At 40.5% G+C, this 24,496-nt stretch overlaps 2 protein-coding genes and 1 pseudogene across 2 annotated transcripts in view; 2 read left to right on the top strand and 1 right to left on the bottom strand.

Annotated features, from left to right (window-relative positions):
• LOC150068284 (olfactory receptor 7E24-like) overlaps positions 1-3,577 on the bottom strand; it is a 47,946-nt gene extending 44,369 nt beyond the window's left edge. The window contains exons 1-2 of the mRNA XM_090357791.1: positions 3,537-3,577; positions 1,885-2,156 (exon numbers count right to left, since the gene is read on the bottom strand). Of these exons, the coding sequence (XP_090213917.1) occupies positions 1,885-2,156; positions 3,537-3,577 (313 nt within the window). The remainder of the gene's footprint in view (positions 1-1,884; positions 2,157-3,536) is intronic.
• Positions 3,578-6,462: 2,885 nt separating this feature from the next.
• On the top strand, positions 6,463-9,455 carry LOC150068283 (olfactory receptor 7E178-like; annotated as a pseudogene).
• A 4,034-nt stretch (positions 9,456-13,489) lies between these two features.
• On the top strand, positions 13,490-14,302 carry LOC150068282 (olfactory receptor 7E24-like). Its single transcript, XM_090357629.1, has one exon. The coding sequence runs from the start codon at positions 13,490-13,492 to the stop codon at positions 14,300-14,302; it is 813 nt and encodes a 270-aa protein (XP_090213755.1).
• Positions 14,303-24,496: the final 10,194 nt, after the last annotated feature.

Raw genomic sequence — 24,496 nt, 5'->3', positions numbered from 1 at the left:
TATGGAAAGCAATGTGGCAGTGCCTCAAAAGGCTAAACATAGAATTCCCCTATGACCCAGCAATTCCACTACTTGGCATTTACCCAACCACCCAGAAACAAGGACATACTAAACCCACTAGCACAACAATGTTCATTGCAGCACTATTCACCATATCAAAGATATGGAACCAACCTAGATGTCCCTCAGTTGATGAGTGGATCAACAAGTTGTGGTATTTGTATACAATAGAATTCTATGCTGCTGTCAGAAAGAATGACATTGCCCCATTTGCTAGGAAATGGAAAGACTTAGAAAAACTCATATTAAGCGAAGTAAGCCAGACTCAAATGAACTTAGGCTCAAGGGTTTCCCTCATTCGTCATAATCAGTAGAAACCTTGGGCTCTACTAGCATAGATTTGCAATAGAGCAAAATCTTGATACATAAGGACATATAATGTGAAGCTAATTTAAAGGACCTCCAGGATAGTGAAACAAAAGCCATATAATGAATGATTGTTGTCCTTAATGTACTATGTTGTCTCTCATCTCCATTGCTGTCCCCTGGTTATCTCATATTGGTATAGTATCTCACTTTGTTATCTGATATATTGAATTTATTTGTATTTGGATATTTGAAATTTGATAGGGAAGGGGGGAAAACCAAGTTGGGTGGGGGTGTGGTGGGGGAGGGAAACGGGTACCAAGACATGTGAAAGGGTATCAGTGTATGTGAATTAATACACCTTCTATCTGGCAAATATCCTGTAATCCTTTTACTAATTACAATAAATAAAAAAATAAAAATAAATAAATAAATAAGTAAAAACAAGGTGTTGGTCGTAAATCATTTTCCAAGAAATGAGAAAGCTCCAAGTTCAAACACCAGTGCCACCAAAACCAAAATAATCTGTTTTTCTCCATTTTATCGAGTCAAAATATCAATGACAGAAACGTCATATCTCAAACACTGTAAAATTCAGCTGGAATATCATCTCCAGGCATGTGTCATCTTTGCAAACTACAATTATATGCATTTTAAACAGTTTAATCCTTATTCATGACTATCCTTGACATAGCCAGGAACTTTCTCTAGTGCTCCTGGGTCATCAATTATACTGATGAAACCAGACAAATACAAAGAATGTACAGAGATAGGTAGGGATATACAGGAGTTTGGGTTAAATTTTCTTCCAATGCAAAACCATATTACACATGTATTTCCTACCTCCTGGTGTCACCTCCTCACTTGAGCAGCCTGATCAGGGCACGTTTACGGTGCCTGTTCCTCAGGCTGTAGATGAAGGGGTTCAGGAAAGGAGTGACCACTGTGTGTATCACTGAGGACACAGCACTGCCCCTAGAAGAGTTTGTCAAAGCTAATTCAACATAAAAATCCAATGCTGTCCCAAAGAATAAACTCACCAATGACAGGTGAGAGCCACAGGTGGAGAAGGCTTTGTACTTCCCTCCTGATGATGGAATTCGCAGCACTGACGAAATAATTTTATAGTAAGAGACAAGGATTCCAAAGATTGTAGGAAATCCATAAATGATAGCAAGAACATATTTGAAGACATCATTTGAGAGTGTGTCTCTACAAGAAAGATCCAGGATTTGAGAAAGGTCACAGAAGAAATTTGGGATTTCCAATTCCTTGAAATCGGTCATCCTCAATGCCATCCACACATACAGCTGTCCTTCCAAGAAGCTGACAAGTGACAGCAGAACGAAGGAGACACAGAGACAAGGGTTCATGATGAGAGGGTAATTCAGGGGTGACAGATGGCCACAAAGCGGTCATAGGCCATCACAGTAAGAAGCATACCATCCATGCAGCAAAAAAAGATGGAGAGGCACATCTGTGTGAGGCAGCCTACACATGAAATGGCTCTGTTTTCACTCTGCAGGTTCACGAGCATCTTGGGCATGGTGGTGGAGATGAACCAGATGTCATCTAAGGAGAGGATGGAGGGGAAGAAGTACATGGGGGTGTGGAGGTGGGGGTCAGAGCTGACAGCCAGGATGATGAGCAGATTTCCCATCACAGTGATCAGGTACATGGACAGGAAGAGCCAAAAGAGCATGGGTTGTAATTTTGGATCCACTGAGATTCTCAGGAGAAGGAAATCTGTAATGTGGGTTAGATTTTGTGCTTCTTTATCACCTGGACATCTGCTCAAAAACAAAAATGTCTTGATACATAGGAAAACAAATATCCAGGTATTTTCAACTCTAAATATTTAAAACTCAAGTATTTACAAGTTTGAACCATGTACCACCTATGAAGTACACTATTCTAGGGTTTGTGAATTGTGGCAATGATTTACTTCTAGAATTTACTCACTCTGTGATGCCTGTTCCTGTCTTTTGGGTACATGTCTACCGAGTGACATGTTGGAAAGCCAAGAACGTAAAGGCTGGCTAGAGGAAGATCACCTGACACTACAGCCCACACTTTTGTAGTGTGGGGGAGCAGGTTCCAGGGCAGCAGAAGGGATCTAAGAGTTTTACACGTTTATGATGTCTGTCTCTGACTAGGGTCCTATTTTTTGGAGTCAGACCCCTGCCCTAGGTTCTTGGAAGGCCATCCACTGACAGGGTGGGAGAGTGGGATTTTATGTGTAGATTGAGATTCTGGGTTGTAAACTGGGCTGGAGGATTTCAGGAAGATTCCCCTGGGGGAAGGGCCAGCAGTAGTTCAAGCCAGTAGAGCAATATTGAGTTAGGAGTACAAAGCAGTTTCCCATCCATTAGTGCAGTGAATATTTTTATCCCACTGAAAAGAAAATCCAATCCCATGTACAGTCACTCCTTATTCATTTCTATTTTTTCATCAGGCAGGCAGGAATCTACTTCTGATTCCTTTGGACTTGCCTCTTCTGGTATTATGGCATTTGTAGGGAAATGGTCAGGCCTGGAAATGTGGTATTGAGTGAAATAAGTCAGACTCAGAGAAAAAAAGGTATTTGTCCTTCTCTAAACCACAGAAATTAAATCTCAATTTTCAGGATATATGAGTACACATTGGGTTATGTGTATCAATGCACACACAAATTGAGTAAAGCATGGCTGGAAATGATTCTGATGGAACAACCCCTCTCTATAGTTTACCTACATGAACAGGAGGAAGCTGAAACAGCCTGATCCTAAAAACTACACCGTGTTCCAGGGGCAGGTGGCTCACACTTCTAATCCTAACTATTCCAGAGTCTGAGGTCTGAGATTCACAGGTGGAAGCCAGTCTGTGGCAGGGAATTCTGAGAAACTCTTGTTTTCAATTAACTTGCAAAAAGCAGGAAGTTAGGAGGAGGCAAAATGAAAGGACCTCCAGGAACTTAGGAAAGTGGTTTGAACCATTTATATGCTGCTATATTTGGTGACCCACAAATGAGAACGAAAAGCACAGTAGCTATAGAATTCTCCATTACATATACTGGTACCCCTAACATTCAACCCCTACCTGCAAATTCACTGACATACACTTTCCAGACTCCTTGTGTGTAAGGTTTTACAAGAGCATCCTCACCACCTGTGAAGCCCAAACCATCCTACCTATTTTCATGCTGCAAAGAAAACATTCCTTCACCACCCATACCGCCCCACTCTGTTGTTTAAGCTGCTTCCCTCTTCAGCTATGGCCCAGGTAGACAGATCTGAGCACCCCAGATCCTGTGCCCAGCATAAGTTTAGCCTCTGCCCTCAGGAAAGAGAAGAAAACACAGAAGAAGCAGAGATGGTGTTGATGAAGAGACAGATATAGGACCAGTGTCCTGGAGACAGGAGAGGGATGGTTCATCCTTGGCTTCTACATAGTCTTGAAGGATTAATACCCACAGGTCACAATTAACCAAACTGTGTGTATTAATAGGCCAAGTCTCTTGACATTTCCAACATAGGGTTGGCAGAATCATGAAAACAATGCATGACATGTGGCCAGGAGTGTGGCCTAGAGTAGTGTCCTCGCCTATTATGCACATTCCATTCCCTAGAAACTCATCAACAGAAAAAAAACAGAAGCTGTGCTGTGACTCAAGTGGAAGAATAGTCTCATTGAGAAAAATGTGTTCAAGGAAAATGTCCAGGCCCTGAGCTCAAGTCCCTGGACTGGCAAAAAAAAGAATAGGATTTTAAGTAGTTGTGCACTGGTTTCTTCATTACCATATTAATAATTTGTTGTACCAAGATGTTACAGTTCAACATATCACTTTGTGAGTACAATGCATTTTGGTTGTTGAAACCCTTTCTGTCTCCCCAACTGTCCCAACTTGAACAATATCTGCAATATTCTATTTTTTACCAAAGATAAACATTTGAATTACATTAAAGTAATTGTCCAAGGAGTTTCCACTCAATAAAACAGTTGATGAACACAATGCATCTTGATCCTTATCAACACTTTCATTCTCCTTCATTCTACCCAAACTCCCCTCCCTTAAATTGTCTTCAATTTGAAGGGTATGTATAAAATCTTTTATAACATGTCCCCCCTTCTGTCTTCATTCTTCTACCATCGTCTGTCCTACCCTCTAGATTTCCATTACCCCATTTTCTGATACTCAGAAACATAATGATAAATTCTTCATTTTGTAGAAATAAATAGGGGGTTTTATTAAGGCATATGTCACTGTCCTTCTACTATAATATGAATATGTGCTCTCAACTTTGACCTTAGTATGGGGGAGATGTCAACGCTTTGTGTTGTATGATTTCTCGCAGTGAAATGGAAAGAAGCAGATGGGTCATTAAAAAGTTAGGAGCGAGGAGAGAGTGAAGGCGCGAGTAGGGGAAGGTGTCATTTTTGGAGAAGTGACATTGATGGAGATACATTATATTCAAAAACTGCTTTGGTAACTGTGAAATCCTTAGTACAACTACTTAAAATAAATAATAATAATAATAATAATAATAATAATAATAATAATAAATAGTAATGGGATAAAAAAACTTGTCAGTGGCAGAAGATGGCAGCGGTTCAGTGTGAGTCTTTCTGTGCTCTCTCCAAGATACCAGTTCTAGAATCATAGAGGAAAGTTCATACCCAAAGAGCAACATTAAGTAAGCTTTAGCACCACAACAATCTCAGGCAGAGGGGAAAAAGGCAGAAAACTGAAGCAAGAAGACAGTGTGGAGCGCTGCCAGCCGCTCGGAGCCACAACAGAGACAAAGCCTTTCTCCTTAACCTGAGCACACAGCTCTTCTTGGCAGCACAGACCAGTGCCAGACAGAGCCAGACAGAGCCTGCGCAAGCCCAGAGCCATCACCCAGCCATGTCGCAGAACTGCCAGCTTCACGGAACCAGTGAGGAGCATAGAAAATATCTATATATTTTCTATAAACCTATGTTAGCCATTTGTATTTTTACACCTGTATTTCCTTAACTTGCCTTTCTGCTTCTGTATATGTGCTTGCTAAAACCCTGAGAAATGCAACTGCTGTCCTTGTGGCTAATCTACAACCACCCATTTCTCCTTGGTTCCCAGACTGACTACACTGTAGTAAGGAGTATACACATTCCAAGCCGGGAGCTAGAAATAGTAGCCATCTGGTACCTACAATGTCGGACTTCGAGGACCAGCAATGTGGGAAATGTCATTAAAAATTCCATACATACCCTACAAAATTAAGACATTTGAAGGGAGGGGAGTTTGGGTAGAATGAAGTAGAATAAAACTGGTGATATGGATCAAGATATACTGTGTTCACCAACTGCTCTATTGAGTGTCAACTCCTTGGTACAAATACATCAATGTAATTCAAATATTTATTTAAAAAATAGAATATTGAAGATATTGAGGTTGGGAGAGTTGGTGAAACAGAAAGCGTGTAAACAACCAAAATTCATTTTTCTCACAAACTGATATGTTGAACTGGAACATCTTAGTACAACAAATTAATAATGGTCATGCTAATAAAGAAACCAGTGCACAACTAATTAAAAATACTTTCTTTTTTTGTCATTCTGTGTGCTTGAACTCAGGGCCTGGGCATTGTCCTTGGACACATTTTGCTCAAGGCTCGTGCTCTGCCACTTGAGTCACAGCACCACTTCTGGATTTTTCTGTGTACATGATGCCAGGGAATCGAACATAGAGCTCTGTGCTTGTTAGGCGAGCCCGCTACCCTAGGTCACACTCTCAGCCACGAATCATGGAAATTTTTTATGATTCTGTCATGCCTATGTTTGAAATGTCCAGAGACTTTGCCTGTTCATACACACAGGTTGGTTAATTTTGACCTGTGGGTATTAATCCTCAAAGGCCATATACAAGGCAAGGATAAGCCTTCCCTCCCCTGTCTCCAGGACACTGGTCATATATCTCTCTCCTCATCACCACCATTTCTGCTCCTTCTGTGTCTTCATCTCTTCCCTGAGGACAGAGGTTGGATTTGTGCTGGGCACCAGATCTGGCATCCTCAGATCTGTCTACCTGGGCGATAGCTGAAGAGAGAAGCAGCTTAAGCAACTGAGTGGGGCAGGATGGGTGGTGAAGGACTTGGAGACAAAGTGTATGTCCTCAGTGAATTTTCAGGTAAGGGTTGAAGGTTAGGGGTACCCGTGTATGTAATGGAGAATTCTTTTCCTACTGTGCTATTCATTCTCATTTGTGGCTCACCAAATGTAGCAGGATATAAATGGCTCAAACCAGTTTCTGAAGTTCTCCTAAAGGCTGTCTGAAAGGTGGAGGGGGGAAGAAGAAGAGGAGAAGAAAGAGAAATAGGAGGAGGAGGAGAAAAAGGAGGAGAATGAGTAGGAAGATTGTGATGATGGTGAAAATGACAAGAGGACATTACATCAATGAAACTTTTGGCAGAATGCCCTGTGTCCTTCTCAGAGCTCTGGATTTTAGGTCATTCTTTCTCATTCCATATCGTTCACCTTCTGTAGTGTGTCCATGTGTGTGTGTGTGTAGACACATACACACACACACACGCACATGTAGGTTCTGTGGCTTGAAGAGAGGGCATGTGTGCAGTCCCTGAGATTTTTGCTGAAAGCTACAGCTCCACTTCCTGCTTGTATTCCTTCCTTTTTAATTGTAATTAATAGAAAAGTTATCGTTATATTTGCCAGATAGAAAGTGCATTATTTCCCAAACACTGATACCCTTTCTCATGTTTTTGTGCCCTTTTGCCTCTCCCTACCCACTACCTTCATCTTGTTTTCCCCCTTCCTATCCAATTTCAAATGAACAAATGAATGAATATAGAATAAAACAGATAACAAGCTAAGATAGTGTAACAAAATGAGAATAACCAGGGGACAATAAAAGAGATGAGAAATAACCTAGGACACTAAGAACAACAATTACACATCATATGGCTCTTGTTTCCATATCCTGGAGGCCTTCTCATTTAGCCACCAGCTCCTAACTTCCTGATTTTTGCTAGTTAAGTCAAAACAAGTTATGCTCAGAATTCCCTGCCCCAGACTGGCTTCTAGCTGTGAATCTCAAACCTCAACCTCTGGAATAGTTAGGATTAGAAATTTTTTGCCACCTACTCCTGGAACACTGTATATTTTTAACGAGCAGGCTGTTTCAGCTTCCTCCTATTCATGTGGTTAAACTATAGCTTACTTGATGAGAGTTGTTCCATAAGAATCCTTTCCTGCCACACTTTACTCAGTTTGTGTGTGCATTGATACACATGACCCTATGTGCATTCATATATTGTGATAATTGAGATTTAATTTTTATGTTTTATAGAAGGATACATGTCCTTTGTTTTTGTGAACCTGACATATTTCACTCAATATCACATTTCCAGGCTTACTCATTTCCCTACAAACGCCATAATACAAGAAGAGGAAAGTCGAGAGGAACCAGAAATAGATTTGTGCCTGCATGCTGTCACAGTGGAGATAAATAAGGAGTGACTGTTCCTGGGATTGGATTTTCTTTTCAGTGCGATGAAAATATTCACTGCACTAATGGATGGGAAACTGCTTTGTTCTCCTAACTCAATATTACTCTAGTGGCTTAATTTACTGCTGTCCCTACCCCAGGGGAATCTTCCTGAAATCCTCCAGCCCATTTTACAACCCACAATCTCAATCTATACATGAAAGCCCACTCTCCAGCCCTCTCAGTGGATGGGCTTCCTAGAGCTTAGGGCAGGGCACTGGTTCCAAAAGTAGGCTCCTAGACAGAGACATGCATCATAAATGTATAAATTCTTGGATCTCTCCTGCTGCCCTGGAATCTGTTCCCCCACACTACATTACAAGGATGTGCTGTACTGTCAGTTGACCTTGCTCTAGCCAGCCTTTATCTTCTTTACAACACAACTGCGTGTCACTGGGGCACACATGGAGACAAAAGCATGAGGAACAAGGCATCTGAGATTCAAACGATTCTACAAGCAGAGAATTGCCACAATTCACAAACACTAGAATACTGTACTGCATAGGTGGTGCAAAATTCAAGCTTGTATATACTTGACTTTCAAGTAATTAGAGCTGACAATTCCTGGATATGTGTTTTATTTTCTATCAAGATGTTTTTGTTTTTGAGCAGTTGTCCAGGTGATAAAGAAGCACAAAATCTAACCCTCATTACAGATTTCCTTTTACTGAGAATCTCAGAGGATCCAAAATTACAACCCATGCTCTTTGGACTCTTCCTGTCCATGTACTTGACCACCTTACTGGGAAATCTGCTCATCATCCTGGCCATCAGCTCAGACCCCCACCTGCACACCCCCATGTACTTCTTCCTCTCCATCCTTTCCTTGGATGACATCTCCTTCATCTCCACCACCGTACCCAAAATGCTGTTGAAACTCCTGAGTCACAGCAGAGCCATCTCCTGTGCAGGCTGCTTCACACAGATGTGTCTCTTCACCATTTTTGACTGCATGGATGTTATGCTTCTTACTGTGATGGCCTATGACCGTTTTATGGCTATCTGTCACCCCCTGAATTACCCTCTCATCTTGAACCCACGTCTCTGTGTCTCCTTGGTTCTGCTGTCACTTGTTGTCAGCTTCTTGGAAGGACAGCTGCATGTGTGGATGCCATTGCAGATGAGGGATTTCAAGGAATTGGAAATCCCAAGTTTCTTCTGTGATCCTTCTCAAGTCCTGGATCTTTCCTGTAAGCACACACTAACAAATGGTATCTTCAAATATGTTGTTGCTACCATCTATGGATTTCCTCCAATCTTTGGAATCCTTCTCTCTTACTATAAAATTATTTCTTCAGTTCTGTGAATTCCATCATCAGGTGGGAAGTACAAAGCCTTCTCCACCTGTGGCTCTCACCTGTCAGTGGTGTGTTTATTCTTTGGGACAGGATTGGGAGTTTATTTTGCATCAGCGGTGTCACATTCTCCCTGGGGCAGCGCTGTGTCCTCAGTGATATACACAGTGGTCACTCCTTTCCTGAACCCCTTCATCTACAGCCTGAGGAACAGGGAACTCAAAAGAGCCCTGAGCTGGTTGTACAAAACAGGAGCCAACATCAGGAGGTAGGAAATACATCTGTAATATGATTTTAGAGAAGGAAGAATAGTTGACCCTCAGTCCTGTAAATCCTACCTCTTAAACACATTATTTGTATTGTCTGGTTTCATTAGTATCATTCATGACACACGAATACTGGAGAAAGTTGCTGGCTAGTTCAAAGTGTTTTGTGAAGTAGGGGTTCAGTTTTTTGTTTTTTTTTTCATTCGATTTTATTGTAATTAATAAAAGGGTTACATTATATTCACCCAAAAGAAGGTACATTACTTCACAAATATTGATACCCTTTCTCATGACATGGTTCCCATTTCCCTTCCCCCCTCTCCCCGCTCCTCTTGATTTCCCCCTTCCCTCTCCTATTTCAAATAACCAATAAGCATACTTAAGATATATCAGAAAACAAGGTGAAATATTGTCACAATATGAAATAACCAAGGGACAGCAAAAGAGATGAGAGATAACAGTATATTAAGGACAACAATAACTCATTATATGGCTTTTGTTTCCTTATCTTGGAGGTCCTTACATTTAGTGTCATACTATTTGGCCTAATATCTTCTGATTTTGTTCTATTGTAAATCTCTGCTAGGAGAGCCCAAGTTTTCTACTGATTATGACAAATGAGGGAAACCATTGAGCCTATGTTCCTTTGAGTGTGGCTTATTTCACTTAATATAGTTTGGTAATGCAAAAATTTTAAATTTGTATAGGCAGCACATGTCTGGAGATGGTTGCCCTACAAACTGAATTTTACAGTGGTTGAGATATGAATTTTCTATCATGGATAACTTATCTCAATCAAAGTGCACAAATGGACATCTTTTTTATTTTGGTAGCACTGTTACTTGAACTCAGGGCTTTCTTCTTTCTTGGCAAATGACGTACAACCAGATTTTTTGTTTGTTTGTAGTCATGTATAGAAAGTATTAGGGGTTATTAATGCACAGGTGTGTTCAGATACTCATATCTCATGGTCAGCCTCTAGCTGCTGACTAATGAAAACAAGGTGGGTACTTTTTGCTCTTGTTAGCTTGCTTGTTTGCTTGTACATTTGTACCTGTCGTTGGGCTTGAACTCAGGGCCTGGACACTTTCCCTGAGCTTTTTTGCTCCAGGCTATTATTCTCCTACTTCAGACATAGCTCGACCTCTTGCTGTCTCTGTTTGGATGAGTGTGTGTGGTGTGTGTATGTGTGTATAATTGGATATAAAATTCTAATGGACTTCCCAGCCACGGATGGCTTTGAAATGAAATTTCCAGGTCTATGCCTCCTGAGTGTCTAGGATTCTGGGTGTGAAGCACAGGCACACAGGGAAAGCAATAAATGAACATTACTTTTGACTTGGTAGGATTGCTGAAGGTTTATTGATTTAGAGAACATGGTTGAGACAAATCGAATGATGTAAGATAAATAATGTAAAAGGCATGGCTCATCATGTATTTTTAATTATGGAGAGATGAATGTGTTTTGGTGTCACTTGTGTGCTTGGCTCTCCACATATACTTAATTGAAACAGTTTAACAAAAGTTTGTATTTCACAGAAAACACTGATCGTATATCATTTAATAATTCGACTAAGCTACTTTCTCTCTTTAACACTTTTTATCTTGACTTTCTTGCAGCAACAGATTTCAGATTAACATATCCCTGTACTTGTATAATGTATGTTCATCTGAGTCATCTGTTCCATCATCCTCCTCTTCCACCTGCCTTATCACCAGTAGACACATTATTATCCAGATTTCATTTTTAAACAAATAAACAGTGAGTATTATCACGGCATTCTCCTTTGGCTCCTTGTTTCCATTCATTCCACTACTTCCTAATGGAACTCCACTCAAGATACTGATATTCAGGATATTTCTGTTGTTAAATTGTCTGGGGACTATTTGGTAGACTTAAAACTTGGAATTGAATTCGTGCATATGCTGTAATTAGCCATATTTGTTTGCCAGTCCTGGGGTTTGAACACAGGGTCTGGACAATGTCCTTGGGCTTTCTCAAGGCTGCAGCTCAAGGCCACATTAGCCACAGCACCACTTCCAGCTTTTTCTGTGTATGTGGTACCGAGGAATATAATCAGGTCTTTGTGAATGCTAGACAAACAGTCCATTAACGGGCCAAACTCCTGGACCTTATAAGCCATATTTTATTTTTTTATTTTATTTTTTTATTTTTTACTGTAATTAATAAAAGGGTTACATGATATTTTCCAGATAGAAGGTGCATGAATTCACATATACTGATACCCTTTCACATGTCTTGGTCCCCATTACCTTCCCCTCCACCCCCCTGTCTTGGTTTTCCCCCTTCCCTATCCAATTTCAAATAACCAAATACAAATAAATCCAATATATCAGAAAACAAAGTAAGATACTGTAACAATATGAGATAACCAAGGGACAGAAAAAGAGATGAGACATAACATAGTACATTAAGGACAACAATCATTTATTGTATGGTTTTTGTTTCAATATCCTGGAGGTCCTTAAAATTAGTTTCATACTATATGGCCTTATACATCGAGATTTTACTGTATTGCAGATCTCTGCTAGTAGAGCCCAAGGTTTGACAAATGAGGGAAACCATTGAGCTTAATTTCCTTTGAGTCTGGCTTACTTCACTTAATATGATTTTTTCCAAGACTTTCCATTCCCTAACAAATGGGGCGATGTCATTTTTTCTGACAGCAGCATAATATTCCTTTGTGTACAAATACCACAACTTGTAGATCCACTCATCAACTGAGGGACACCTAGGTTGGTTCTATATTTTTGTATTAGCCATATTTTAGAGTCTGTCATCTAGGCATAGAACTTGGAAGCTTTGCTGTCCAGAGGACACGGCTAAAATCTATTGTATTGGACATTCTTTCCCCCATCCCTGTTAGTGAGTTCGTTGAGATTTGTAAGCTTTGGATCAATTTTCTAATTGGGCATCTGTCTCATTTCTCTCAGAGTTCCAGGAAGAGAATATCTTATTTAGGGGATTATAGATTGATCACAAAACAGAGCCACAGTGGTCACATTTAGAAACTGGTATAGGAAGTGCAATAATCAGATAGACGATTGAAAAGGAAGAAACACAGTAACGAAATGTCAGTCACCATTGCCTACATTCCAGGAATCCTTTGCTACACTGTCAGCAAATTCCTCAATTCCTGAAATTACTTCAGGAAGAAGCAGATATCATATCGGGGATCTTGATTTATTTATATGTAGGAGACTGAAGAGTTCATGTTTTTTAAGTATAATTCAGTCCCAGACCTGGTGTCTCATACCTGGAATCCTAGCTACTTAACTGGCTGAGTTCTATACATAGATGTTCAAAGCCAGCATGGGCAGCAAAGACCTGTGAGCTCTCATCTCCAGTTAGCTACCAGGAAGCCAAAAGTGGAGTTTCTTACTGAAGTGTTCGAGCTTTCCTTTGGGCAGGAAAGCCTCAACACCTGTACCAGGCCCAGAGTCAAAATCCTAGGACGCACATGGACACACACACACACACACACACACACACACACACACACACACACACACGGCAGGGGGAGAGAGACAGATAGACAGACAGGCAGACAGACCGAATTAGAAAACAAAGCAAGGATGCAGAATCTCCTGGGAGACTGCAGGCACATTGGATCAAACTGAAGTTCACAGATTTAAAAAAAAATCACTGCTGTGAACTACCCTGAAATGCACAAAAATCTGTATTTTCTCTGGTCAGAAAACACTGCCTATAATGTTCTAAAATAGTTGAGTATCTACAATGAATACAAAAATGGTAATAAATGAGACAAAAAATCTAGGATGATTGTGTTTGTCACAACTGAAAAGTGTGGGACAGAATGTCGACACCAACTATGCGTATTTGAGTTCAAAATGATTGGGGAATTCTAACTTCTTCATCATGTATTGCTCTCTCTTTATATCAAAGGTCTCCAATTAATGCAGAGTTGTGCAATCTAACACACATCTCTGAATTTTATCTCCTGGGACTCTCAGATGGCCTTGAGCTACAACCCATGCTCTTTGGGCTCTTCCTCTCTATGTACCTGATCACCGTGCTCGGAAATCTACTCATCATCCTGGCCATCACGTCTGACCCTCACCTCCACACCCCCATTTACTTCTTCCTCTCTATCCTATCCTTGGCTGACATTGTCTTCACCTCCACCACCGTCCCCAAGATGCTGGTGGACATCCAGACTCACGACAGAGCCATCTCCTATGTGGGCTGCCTCACCCAGATATCTATTTTTGTCACTTTTGGGTGTATGAATCTTTTCCTTCTTACTGTGATGGCCTATGTACGCTTTGTGGTCATCTGTCACCCCCTGAATTACCCTCTCATCATGAACCCTCGTCAATGTGTCTCCTTGGTTCTGCTGTCATTTTTCCCCAGCTTCTTGGAAGGACAGCTGCCCATGTGGATGGCATTGCAGATGACCGATTTCAAGGAAGTGGAAATCCCAAGTTTCTTCTGTGACACTTCTCATGTCCTGAAACTCTACTGTAAAGACACACATACAAATGCTATCTTCAAATATGTTGGAATCTTTTATCTTATTTTATCTTATTTTAAAATTATTTCTTCAGTGCTGATAATTCCTTCCTCAAGAGGGAAGTACAAAGCCTTGTCTACCTGTGGTTCCCACCTGTCAATGCTATGTTTATTCTTTGGGACAGGATTGGGGGTCTATTTTGCATCGGCCATGTCACATTCTTTCAGGAGCATCACTGTGTCCTCAGCAATGTACACAGTGGTCACTCCTCTCCTGAATCCCTTCATCTACAGCCTGAGGAACAAGAACCTCAAAAGTGCCCGGAGGAGGTTGTTCAAACCAAGAGCTGTTTTGTAGAAGCAACAAAGTTGACGTAGAATCAGATAAATTCTACCTGTTTGAATACCTAATTGTTCTAGTTTCATTAATACAATCGATTACTAGAAAAGAATCTATCAGGATAGATTCTAAATGGAAGAATGTATCTTTTTAATGTTTAAATTGATAGTTTGTAAAGAATGATAAATGTCTGCAGATGGTGGGCCCAACAAAGAATGTTGCAAGGATTGAGTGGCAAGTTTGTAATATGTAAATTTACCTCAATAATATTGGACAGAAACATGCCTTTTTGTTTTTCTTTTTTAAGCAGTCTTTGAAGTAATAGCTGTCTAATTGGTAGTCAGATATCCTGCCTCCTTCCCTTTGGTTTTGAGTTCTTTTCGACTTATAAGTTAGTCACCTAATTGTTTCCTGTGACTCATTTTAAAGGTGATATGTACATGGGCTACCATTATATAATTCAAGTAAAGAGGGCATTTCATTCTGGACAGTGTAATTCCTTCCTTCCCTTTCTTCCATAATATCTTTCAAAGAAAATTGAAAATCTTCTTTCCTAGTGAAATTACTTGAGGATAGACAGACATAATGCACTGGCGCCTAAATTTGGTTCTAGGCGGCTCGATTGGGTACGTGAACTCTATGATATGGGGGTCTCGTAATGCTGTAGTGAGCTGGAGGAAGCAATGAAAGAGCAATCCATTACCTAATCTACAGGGATGTGAGTGGTGGCTCAGAAAGACCTTGGAGTGTGCATCTCAAATTCACTTGTAGAAAAACCAAGAGTAAGGGACATTGGCTTGGACTTGGCCTTCCAAGACTCAACCAGCCATCGCTAGCCCACACTTTATCCCATCCTTCATCTGTCAGCTGCATTCTTATCGTGCACTTATCACTCTCAAGACAGGGACACTCAGGGACATCAACTAGTGGATCTGAAATGCAGTGAACAGTCCCCATCTTTGAAAGGAAGGTCCTCTCATGGATATACCTAACATCTAGTGTTGGTTAATGCACAAACGCAAAGGGCTAGCTGGCCTTTCTGGTCAGTACAGGTCAAACTGAGCAGTCACCCAAAGTGTGGAGCATCTGATGGGACTGGCTGAGACCACTGCATCCCATGTCAACTACTTTTTACATACTTGCTTTACTTTTCAACTCAAGAGGTTCCTGCAAGAAACATTTCTGCATGCAATTTTCACCACAAAGTTTTTCCATGGATTTCATTGGCAGTTTCCTATGAAGTCTTTACATACTTGTATGTGTAGGGTACATTGTTGTACAAATACTTTGGAATATTTTGGAGAAAACTTATATCCCTTAACTCCATTAATGTCCCAAGAGTACCACGAAATATAGATAAGCAAGTCCATAACATACTCAACATCTCCCTATGTCAAAACCTGCTGTACTTGGACACTTCAACTAGCAGATCCAATGTCTACCATAAGAATTACCAGTGATGATGTTTAAGACAAGTGACAATTGTAGTGCTTTGCCTACATTGCCTTAGTTTTCATTCTTACTTTCTGTTAATAATTTGTATGTATGTGTGAAATAATATTGTTCTTAGAACATCATTATCTCATTGTGACATCACACAACTAGTGCAAAATCATAATTTGTTACATCACATTGATGGAATGACATCACTGACCTACCATAACATCCTAACCATTGTGACATCACATGGCTATTTTTACATCAGAGAAGCTTTGACCTCATGTCCTGATTTTAGCCTAAGAAATTTTCAGACATGACAGGCATTGTGACAGTAAAAAAGATAATCATAACCTCACATCAGAATTTTGGCATCATTGTGCCATTGTGATGTCATTGTCACATTGTGACATCATAAACCTACCGTGACACCACAGTGTTTGTGGCAATCCATTATTTAAAACTGAATTAAAAGCATCGGCGCCTCACACTTGGACATGAAAAAAACCCCTGCATTATTCATAGTCTCATGCTCACAATTCACACATATGCCCAGATACTATTTGTATAGGTTTCTAGTTATGAATATGGAGAGGTAGTACTATTCTGATTATAATATATGAGCTATTCTAAGTATAAATATATGCACAATTACAATTGCATGGATTGACATAAAAAATAATGGTAACACCAGTGGGTTTTTCTCTCCAATACCAGGGCTTAAATTCAGGATCTCCTGTTTCTATATTGTTTGCTTAGCTTCTTTGCTCATTTGACCTACATCTCCAGCCTGCCTTTTTGCTGAATAATTAAAATGGGTTTCAAACTTTTTTCTAGCCAGACTAACTTAATGACAGATAGAAAATCCTGACAATAGAAGAGGAAAATTCAAGTGACACAAGAAGCAAGTAAAAGTACACCTATATTATTGACATATATTCAAAAAAAGTGGTTTTGCTTGGCTCTGATATTAAGCTTCCCCAAATCCTGGATTTGTGATAAGCCATGCACAAGGAAGCAAGTTATGATTTTATGAGGCCCAAACCACTGCTTTGTATGCATTGGGCTGATACATTACATTAAGCCACAGGAGAAGTTATCTAGGCCCATCTCTGAAGGCATACTACTGGTCTGTTCCTGACAGGCTTATTCCATAACACAGAAAGATGGCATACTGTGGTGGGAAGGTAGATTCTGTAACAATATAAACGTAAAAGAGTCTGAACTTTACTTATTTAGTGTTTTGAGGGTCATGGGGTTTGAACCTAGCCTGGGGACTCTCTCTGAGCTCTTAGGCTCAAGGCTACCACATCACCCCTGGGCCTGGGTTCTGTTCCTGAGCTCTTCAGCTCAAGTCTACCACCCTTCCCTTGAGCCAAGGCTCCCTTCCATTTTCTAGAAGTTAATTGGAGATAAGAGTCTTAGGTCCTTTTGTGCCCCAGCTGGCTTTTAACCTTGATCCTCAAATCTCAGCCTCCCTAGGAGCTAGGATAAGAGTCTGAAGTTTGAGTTCTTCTCCAGTATATCCTTACTGTTATTGACAGAAAGCATCTTTCAATTTATTCCCTATGTTCATGACAAAAAGTTATTTCACTCCAACCATGTATATTTCACCTTCATAAACCAACTGTTAGAAATTTATAATAGTGGCTTTTGTCTTCCAGTAAATTATAGCCTTAGACTGAGGGTATAACATCAGTCTAATACTTCACTGGCTCTTAGGTCAGTTTTATATTGCAGACCAACCAAAAAACTACATGATTGAGTGTTGGGTCTTCAGTAACAATGAACTGAGTAACTAAATCTTTACAGTAGAAAATTAATTGTTGAGCTTTCCTTGCTTAAGGATTGTGCTTTACTACTGAGTCAAAACTCTCATTTCCTCATTTTTTGAAGAGGGTATGCATTTTGAGGAGCTTACTTCATTAGGGAAAACAGGCCCCTGCAATTCTCCAGCAGCCTTGTTGGAACATGAACTTCAGATTGCCATTTCCAGAGGAGCTAGGATTGCTAACTTGAGCCAAAGGTCATCTATTCTTTCCTGTGTTTTGAACACATTTAATTAATTATCCACTCACCAGAGGCCCACTGAGTAGTCAGTACAAAGTTTGAGACAGAGACAAAAAGACAGAGAGAGAGAGAGAGAGAGAGAGAGAGAGAGAGAGAGAGAGAGAGAGAGAGAGAGAATGATTGTGTGTGTGTGTGTGTGTGTGTGTGTGTGTAGATTATGGCCTAACCAGATATTCATTGTGATATGAATTTCCTGGGATATATTGTAAGAATTCAATTCTGCATTGGTGGAAAATCTATTTCTTACATTTGGATAGCCTAATACACTTTGTTAAGCACCAGGACCAGAGTCCAAGAACTAAATTCACAAATAAATAGTGACACCAATTTTAAAAACTAAAAATATTTGGTAAATAAAAGAGTTAAAAACATTTTAAGTACATTACTGGGATAGATTATTGATAGAAAGGCAGGAGACACAGTGTGGGATTCAGCCTGTGAGGTGGTAGGGACACACTGGAACCAGGCTGTTCACCACCATGCTGCTGGGGAAAATAGCAATTTCTGTCCGTGAAAGCACTGGGAGGAGGGCAGAGGGAAGAGGTAGAGCACACAGAGGAGCACGTCCATGGCCAATGGCACCACTTCTGAAGGCCTACCACGTCTAAAGGGACCACCTGTGTCCTCACCACAACTTTTTCACATAGAGGGTTCAACCTAGCAGGGGTGGGGTTTCTAGACTATGCCCCTCATCCCACTCAGGTTATCACATCACCAGCTCTGCAGTCAGGAGCATAGACCCCGCTGAGCCCAGATTCTCCTTTCTGTCCCCTATAGTGCTGGAGAGTGGTTGTGTGAGCCATTCCCATGTCCCCTACTTCATTCTGCAGAACATCCAACACAGACCCAGAAAAAGATCCAGAGAGGCTATGTAAACCAGCTCAGAGGGAAATTCCTCCCCCTACTCAGCCCACTTTCTACCTGACCAGAAGCAACCTTCTGCAGGTAGGCTCAACTCACTCAAAGGCAGCACTTACCTATCCTGATTCAGTTCTGGTCCAGTTTACAGCACATTCAGGTTCAATGTGGGTTCATTTTGAACACAGATCATAAAATACTCACTAGTGGTGCCAACTTGTTTCAGTTAACACAACAGACACTTCACCAGTCTCTTTCAACCAGTGCCAACTAGGTTCAGTAGGTCCAGCAGTGGGGCAACGTCTCACCATTACCTCAGCTCAGATGTACAGCCATGACCAGCTCACCCACAGGCCTAGACAAGGCCCATACACACCAGCAGAGTTCAACCTCCATAACAGACAAAAGATATTCCTGACCTTCAGAGTTAAAGTTATTCATATTCTCTTGCCAATGGTTTTCTTCTTGATGAAAAATGACCTTGAGTGCACATGACTTCATCTACTCATCCAGATCAAGACAAGGCAATATTACTCCAAACCTCCCTGACCACTGAGGGTGGATGAAAGTTCCAGGCTCAACTCCAGGGTTCCTGTTAGGGCAGCCAGTGTCCAGCTTCCAGGGTCAAAAACCACAGGCACGAGATACTCAGCTGTGAGCCCATCAGAACTGCAGTCGTTCAAAATGAAGGTGGGTGCAGACCAGACCTATTAGCTACTCTAAGGAGCCTTTTGTTACAACACAGACCTGAAAAGTACCCAGTCTCAGAGAATATAAGCTTGTGCTTGAAGAAGAACCAATTAGAAATTTCCACAGGAGAATTTGATTAGACTCTTCTTATATCCCACAAGAAACTCAAAGGTCAAATGAATTTCATTCTATTCATCCCTTCTCTATCATTGTTCCTTCCAGGAAAATTATTTTTTCAAATAGTTTTATTGTAATTAATACAAGGGCTGCATTACAGGAACGACACAAGGATGTCCACTCTCTCCACTACTCTTTAACATAGTATTAGAATTCCTAGCCAGTGCAATAAGGCAAGAAGCAAGCATAAAGGGGATCCAAGTAGGGAAAGAGGTAGTAAAACTATCCCTCTTTGCAGATGACATGATTCTGTATTTAAAGAATCGTATAGACTCTACTCCCAAGCTCCGCAAGCTGATTCAAATCTTAGGAAGGGTAGCAGGCTATATAATTAACCCTCAAAAATCAACTGCCTTCCTTTACGCTAACAGTGAGAGGAACAGGGCAATAATCAGGAAAGTAATTCCTTTCACATAGCCTCAAAGAAAATAAAGTACCTAGGAATTAGCTTAACTAAGAATGTAATGGATCTTTTTGATGAAAACTTTAAAACCCTAAAAAAGGAAATTAAAGCAGAACTAAGGAAATGGAAAAACCTCCCATGCTCCTGGATTGGAAGAATCAACATTGTGAAAATGACAATCTTGCCAAGGGCTATCTACAAATTCATCGCAATACCCATCAATATCCCAATGGCATTCTTTAAAGAAATAGAAGAGGCAATCCAAAATTTCACATGGAATAATAAAAGACCCCATATAGCAAAAACACTTCTTAGCAGAAAGAACGGCGCTGGAGGAATTTCAATTCCAAGTTTTAGACACTATTACAGGGTTACAATTATCAAAACAGCTTGGTACTGGCACAAGACCTGGCCTAAAGACCAATGGAATAGAACTGAGGACCCAGATATTAAACCACAGACCTATGGCCACCTAATCTTTGAGAAGGGAGACAAAAAAATAGAATGGAAGAAAGACAGCCTCTTCAACAATTGTGCTGGCAGAACTTGTTGAGCACCGGTAGAAAACTAAAGTTGGATCCTTCTTTGTCACCCTGCACTAGAATTAACTCCAAATGGATCAAAGACCTGGAGGTAAAAGCTGACACACTGAAAACTTTACAAGAAGGAATAGGAGATACAGTAGGGCTCCTTGGCACAGGTGGAAACTTTCTTAATAAGTACCAAGAATCACAACAAATCAGAGAAAGGCTGGATGAGTGGGACTGCATTAAACTGCGGAGTTTTGTATGGCAAAGGACATAGCTAGTAAATTAATTAGGAAGCTTACAGAGTGGGAGAAGATCTTCACCAACCAAACAATGGACAAAGGCCTCATATCTAAAATATATCAACAACTCAAAAATTGAATCACTCCAAAACTAATCTCCAAAGTAACAACCATCCCATTAAAAATGGGCCAAAGACTTAAAGAGAGTCTTCTCTGAACAAGAAACAAAAATGGAATATAGACATATAAAGAAATGATCAACATCTCTGGTCATAAAAGAAATGCAAATCAAAACAACTCAAAAATTCCACCTCACTCCATTTAGAATGGCCATGATCAGGAAAACGAATAACTACAGATGCTGGAGGGGATGTGGCCAGGAGGGATCACTACTACACTGTTGGTGGGAGTGCAAACTCATTCTACCACTATGGAAAGCAGTATGGCAGTGCCTCAAAAGGCTAAACATAGAACTCCCCTATGACCCAGCAATTGCACTACTTAGCATTTACCCAACCATCCAGAATCTAGGGCATACTAAGTCCACCAGCACAACAATGTTCATTGCAGTATTATTCACCATAGCAAAGTTATGGAACCAACCCAGATGCCCTTCAGTTGATGAGTGGATCAACAAGATGTGGTATTTATACAAAATGGAATTCTATTCAATTCTATTCGATTACTCAGTACCACATAAACAGAAAAGTCCTGAAGGTTCCTGCGACACAAGTTGTAGAATGCTAGCCTTGAGCAGAAGGAAAAAAATCACGGATGACCTCCAAAATACATTCCTAGGTTGTATCCATCAGTACCTCAAATAGGAAGAATAGGAACAAATTTAGAAATGTTATGTTGCAAATAGTATTGTTAGCTGAAAGCTTGAACTTGGTGCCTGGGCTCTGTCTTGGGCTTTCATTGATTGTGTGTGTGTTCCGTTGCGAATAACTGTTTTGTGGGATTTCCAGCTGTGGCTGACCTCAAAACGCAAACATGAGATTGCCCCCTTACAGTAGCTAGGATAGCACCCGTGGACCAACAGTGCTTGGCTGTTAGTGTTTTGGGTCAGGAAAAAATAATAAATGACCTTTCCTTGCAATCTTACACTCTCTCACATAACAGAAGGTTCATTGGCATGTAGAATATGGTTGAAACAAATGAAACGGCCTAGGAGAAATCATATGAAAACTGTGTCTCCTCATTTATTGTTCTAATTATGGGGAGGCTCTGTGAACCCTGATGTCACTTCTCTAATCTGCTATAGCATACCACCATGTGCATTTAACTGACATTTCTTAAAAAACTGCATTTCACACGAGTCATTGATGAGAGTTAAATATAAGGTACATTCTGTTTTTAACATTTTTGTGCCAGTCCTTGTGGTTGAATGCAGGGATTAGACACTGCCCATGAGCTTTTTGGCTCATGTCCAGTGCTCCACTCAATGAGCCACAGTGCCACTTCAAGTCATTGCTGAGAAGTCTATTGGAGATCAGAGTCTCACAGACTTCCCTGCCCATGCTGAATTAAAACCTGATCTTCTACTCACAGCATCCTGCGTAGCTAGGATCTCAGATTTGAGCCACCAGTGAACCCTCGTTTTTGAGACATTAATTCTTCACTTGTTTATGGACAGAACTTTCCATTTAAGACATTCATGTACATGTACAATGCATCTTAAACCCAAACACACCTTCCAAAATACTTCCTCTTCTCTCCCGGAACTGCCACATTAATATCCACACTTCCTTTTATACATGAACATTGAGTATTGTGACAAAATTCTCCCCTCTGTGTTCACTGATTCCATGTGATCCATTCCTTCTTGGTAGTCCCCTATTCAAGACACTGATATTCTAGGTATTTCTTTTCTGAATTGTCTGGGAACTGTCCAAAGGGTTTGCAAGGCAGAATACCCTTCCTGTATCGGCTATAATTAGTCATACTTTTCATCTTGTCGTCTATGCATAGACTAGACCATCTTTGTTTATCAAAGGACATGCTTGAAAACTATTGTTTTAGGCTGTTGTTCTTCCTCACCCGCCATCCAAGTTAGTGGTTCCCTAGAGATGATTTGTCGGCACCAGTTTGGCAAATTGTGAGCTCTGCGAATTGTGCATCCACAATCACAGCAGAGCCTATTACCAGCCAGTCCCCTGACATCTCCCTAAATATATTCAATGCAATTCTCCTGTGTTGCCCTATTCAAGGTCAACTGTGAGGATTGAGCCTGAGGTTTTCATACACTTCAGACATGGGACAATCTTTTCATCTGTACTTCATGGACATGACCCAACAGAGAAACAACACAACCAAGTGTGTAGAGTGTATCACACTATTCATACAAGCGTGCTTTCTGCAAGATTCCTGGTGATTTAGAGTTTTCCTTCTTGTCTTCATACACAGTCTAATGTCTTAACTAAAGAGCAAAATAACTGCAAGTACTGTTTTTGCATAATGAAGACAAGCCAGCAGCTTGGTATTCTGTAAGAGGAGACCAAGGAATAGCAGTAGTGAAGAATGTAAGTTATTTCATTGTTCTGCTCAAGCTCACAGGAGTCGTACCTAAAATTTCTTACTGTTTTCCTATAGTCTGCCTGTTATCTAATAGAATATGACTGAACGAACTATTCATATGTAAGTCGTGGTAGATGGTTAGATAAAAAAAGCAGTGTGAATCTAACTTTCTATTTGTCTATTGTCACTGATATACTGAATATTAAAAACTGGAAATTGATTTGTGAAAGACCTTGTTAGGCCCCCAGTGAGAACCTGGGTATGTGTCTCATTTCTCTCTGACTTCGAGGAAGAGAATACCATATTCTTGTTCAGGGGATTATTGACTGACCACAAAACAGAGCAGCAGGGGTCAAAGCTAGAAACCAGTATAGGAAGTGCAATAATCAGAAGATGATTGTAAAGGAAGAAATGCAATTACTAAATATCAACCAACATTGCCTAAATCTCAGGAATCCCTTGCTACATTGTCAGCAAATTCCTCAATTCCTGAAAATACTTCAGGAAGAAGCAGGTATCATATCGGAGATCTTGAATTACTTATATGATGGAGACTTAAGAATTCATGTTTTTTTAAGGTACACTTCAGTCCCAGTCCTGGGGCTTCATACCTGGAATCCTAGCTACAGGCTGAGCTCTAGGTAGAAGTTCAAAGCCAGCATAGGCAGCAAAACCTGTGAGCTCTCATCTCCAATTAGCTACCAGGAAGTCAAAAGTTGAGTTTCTTACCCAAAAGTTTGAGCGTTCCTTTGGGCAGGCAAACCTTAAGGCCTGTACCCAAGCCCAGAGTCAAAATACTAGGATCCATATGGGGAGAGAGGTGGGGGACAAGGAGGGGCGGGAGGGAGGGAGGAAGAGAGAGAGAGAAAACAAGGATGCAGAAATCTTCTGGGAGCTTGCACGCACATTGGATGAAAATGAATTTCACAGATTAAAAAAATTACTGCTGTGAATTACCCTGTAATGAAGAATTATATGTATTTTCTCTGATCAGAAAACACTGCCTATAATGTTCTAACATAGTTGAGTATCTACAATGAATATATAAATAGGAATATATGAGACATAAAATAGGATGATTGTGTTTGTCACAACTGAAAAGTGTGGAACAGAATGTCAATATCAACTATGCATATTTGAGTTCAAAATCATTGTGGAATTCTGACTTCTTCATTTTGTATTGCTCTCTATTTCATTGAAGGATTCCAATTAATGCAGAGCTGTGCAATCTAACACACACATCTCAGAATTTTATCTCCTGGGATTCTCAGATGACCCCGAACTACAACCC

This window comes from Megascapheus bottae, chromosome 1, assembly GCF_031878675.1.
Source record: "Megascapheus bottae isolate mThoBot1 chromosome 1, mThoBot2.hap1, whole genome shotgun sequence".
Classification (NCBI taxonomy): Eukaryota; Metazoa; Chordata; class Mammalia; order Rodentia; family Geomyidae; genus Megascapheus; species Megascapheus bottae.
The sequence above is the reverse complement of the archived record's forward strand: the minus strand, read 5'-3'. Positions and strand labels throughout refer to the sequence as shown.

Coding starts and splice junctions, on each gene's coding strand:
- LOC150068282 (XM_090357629.1), top strand. CDS start 13,490: ATGTACCTGATCACCGTGCTCGGAAATCTACTCATCATCCTGGCCATC.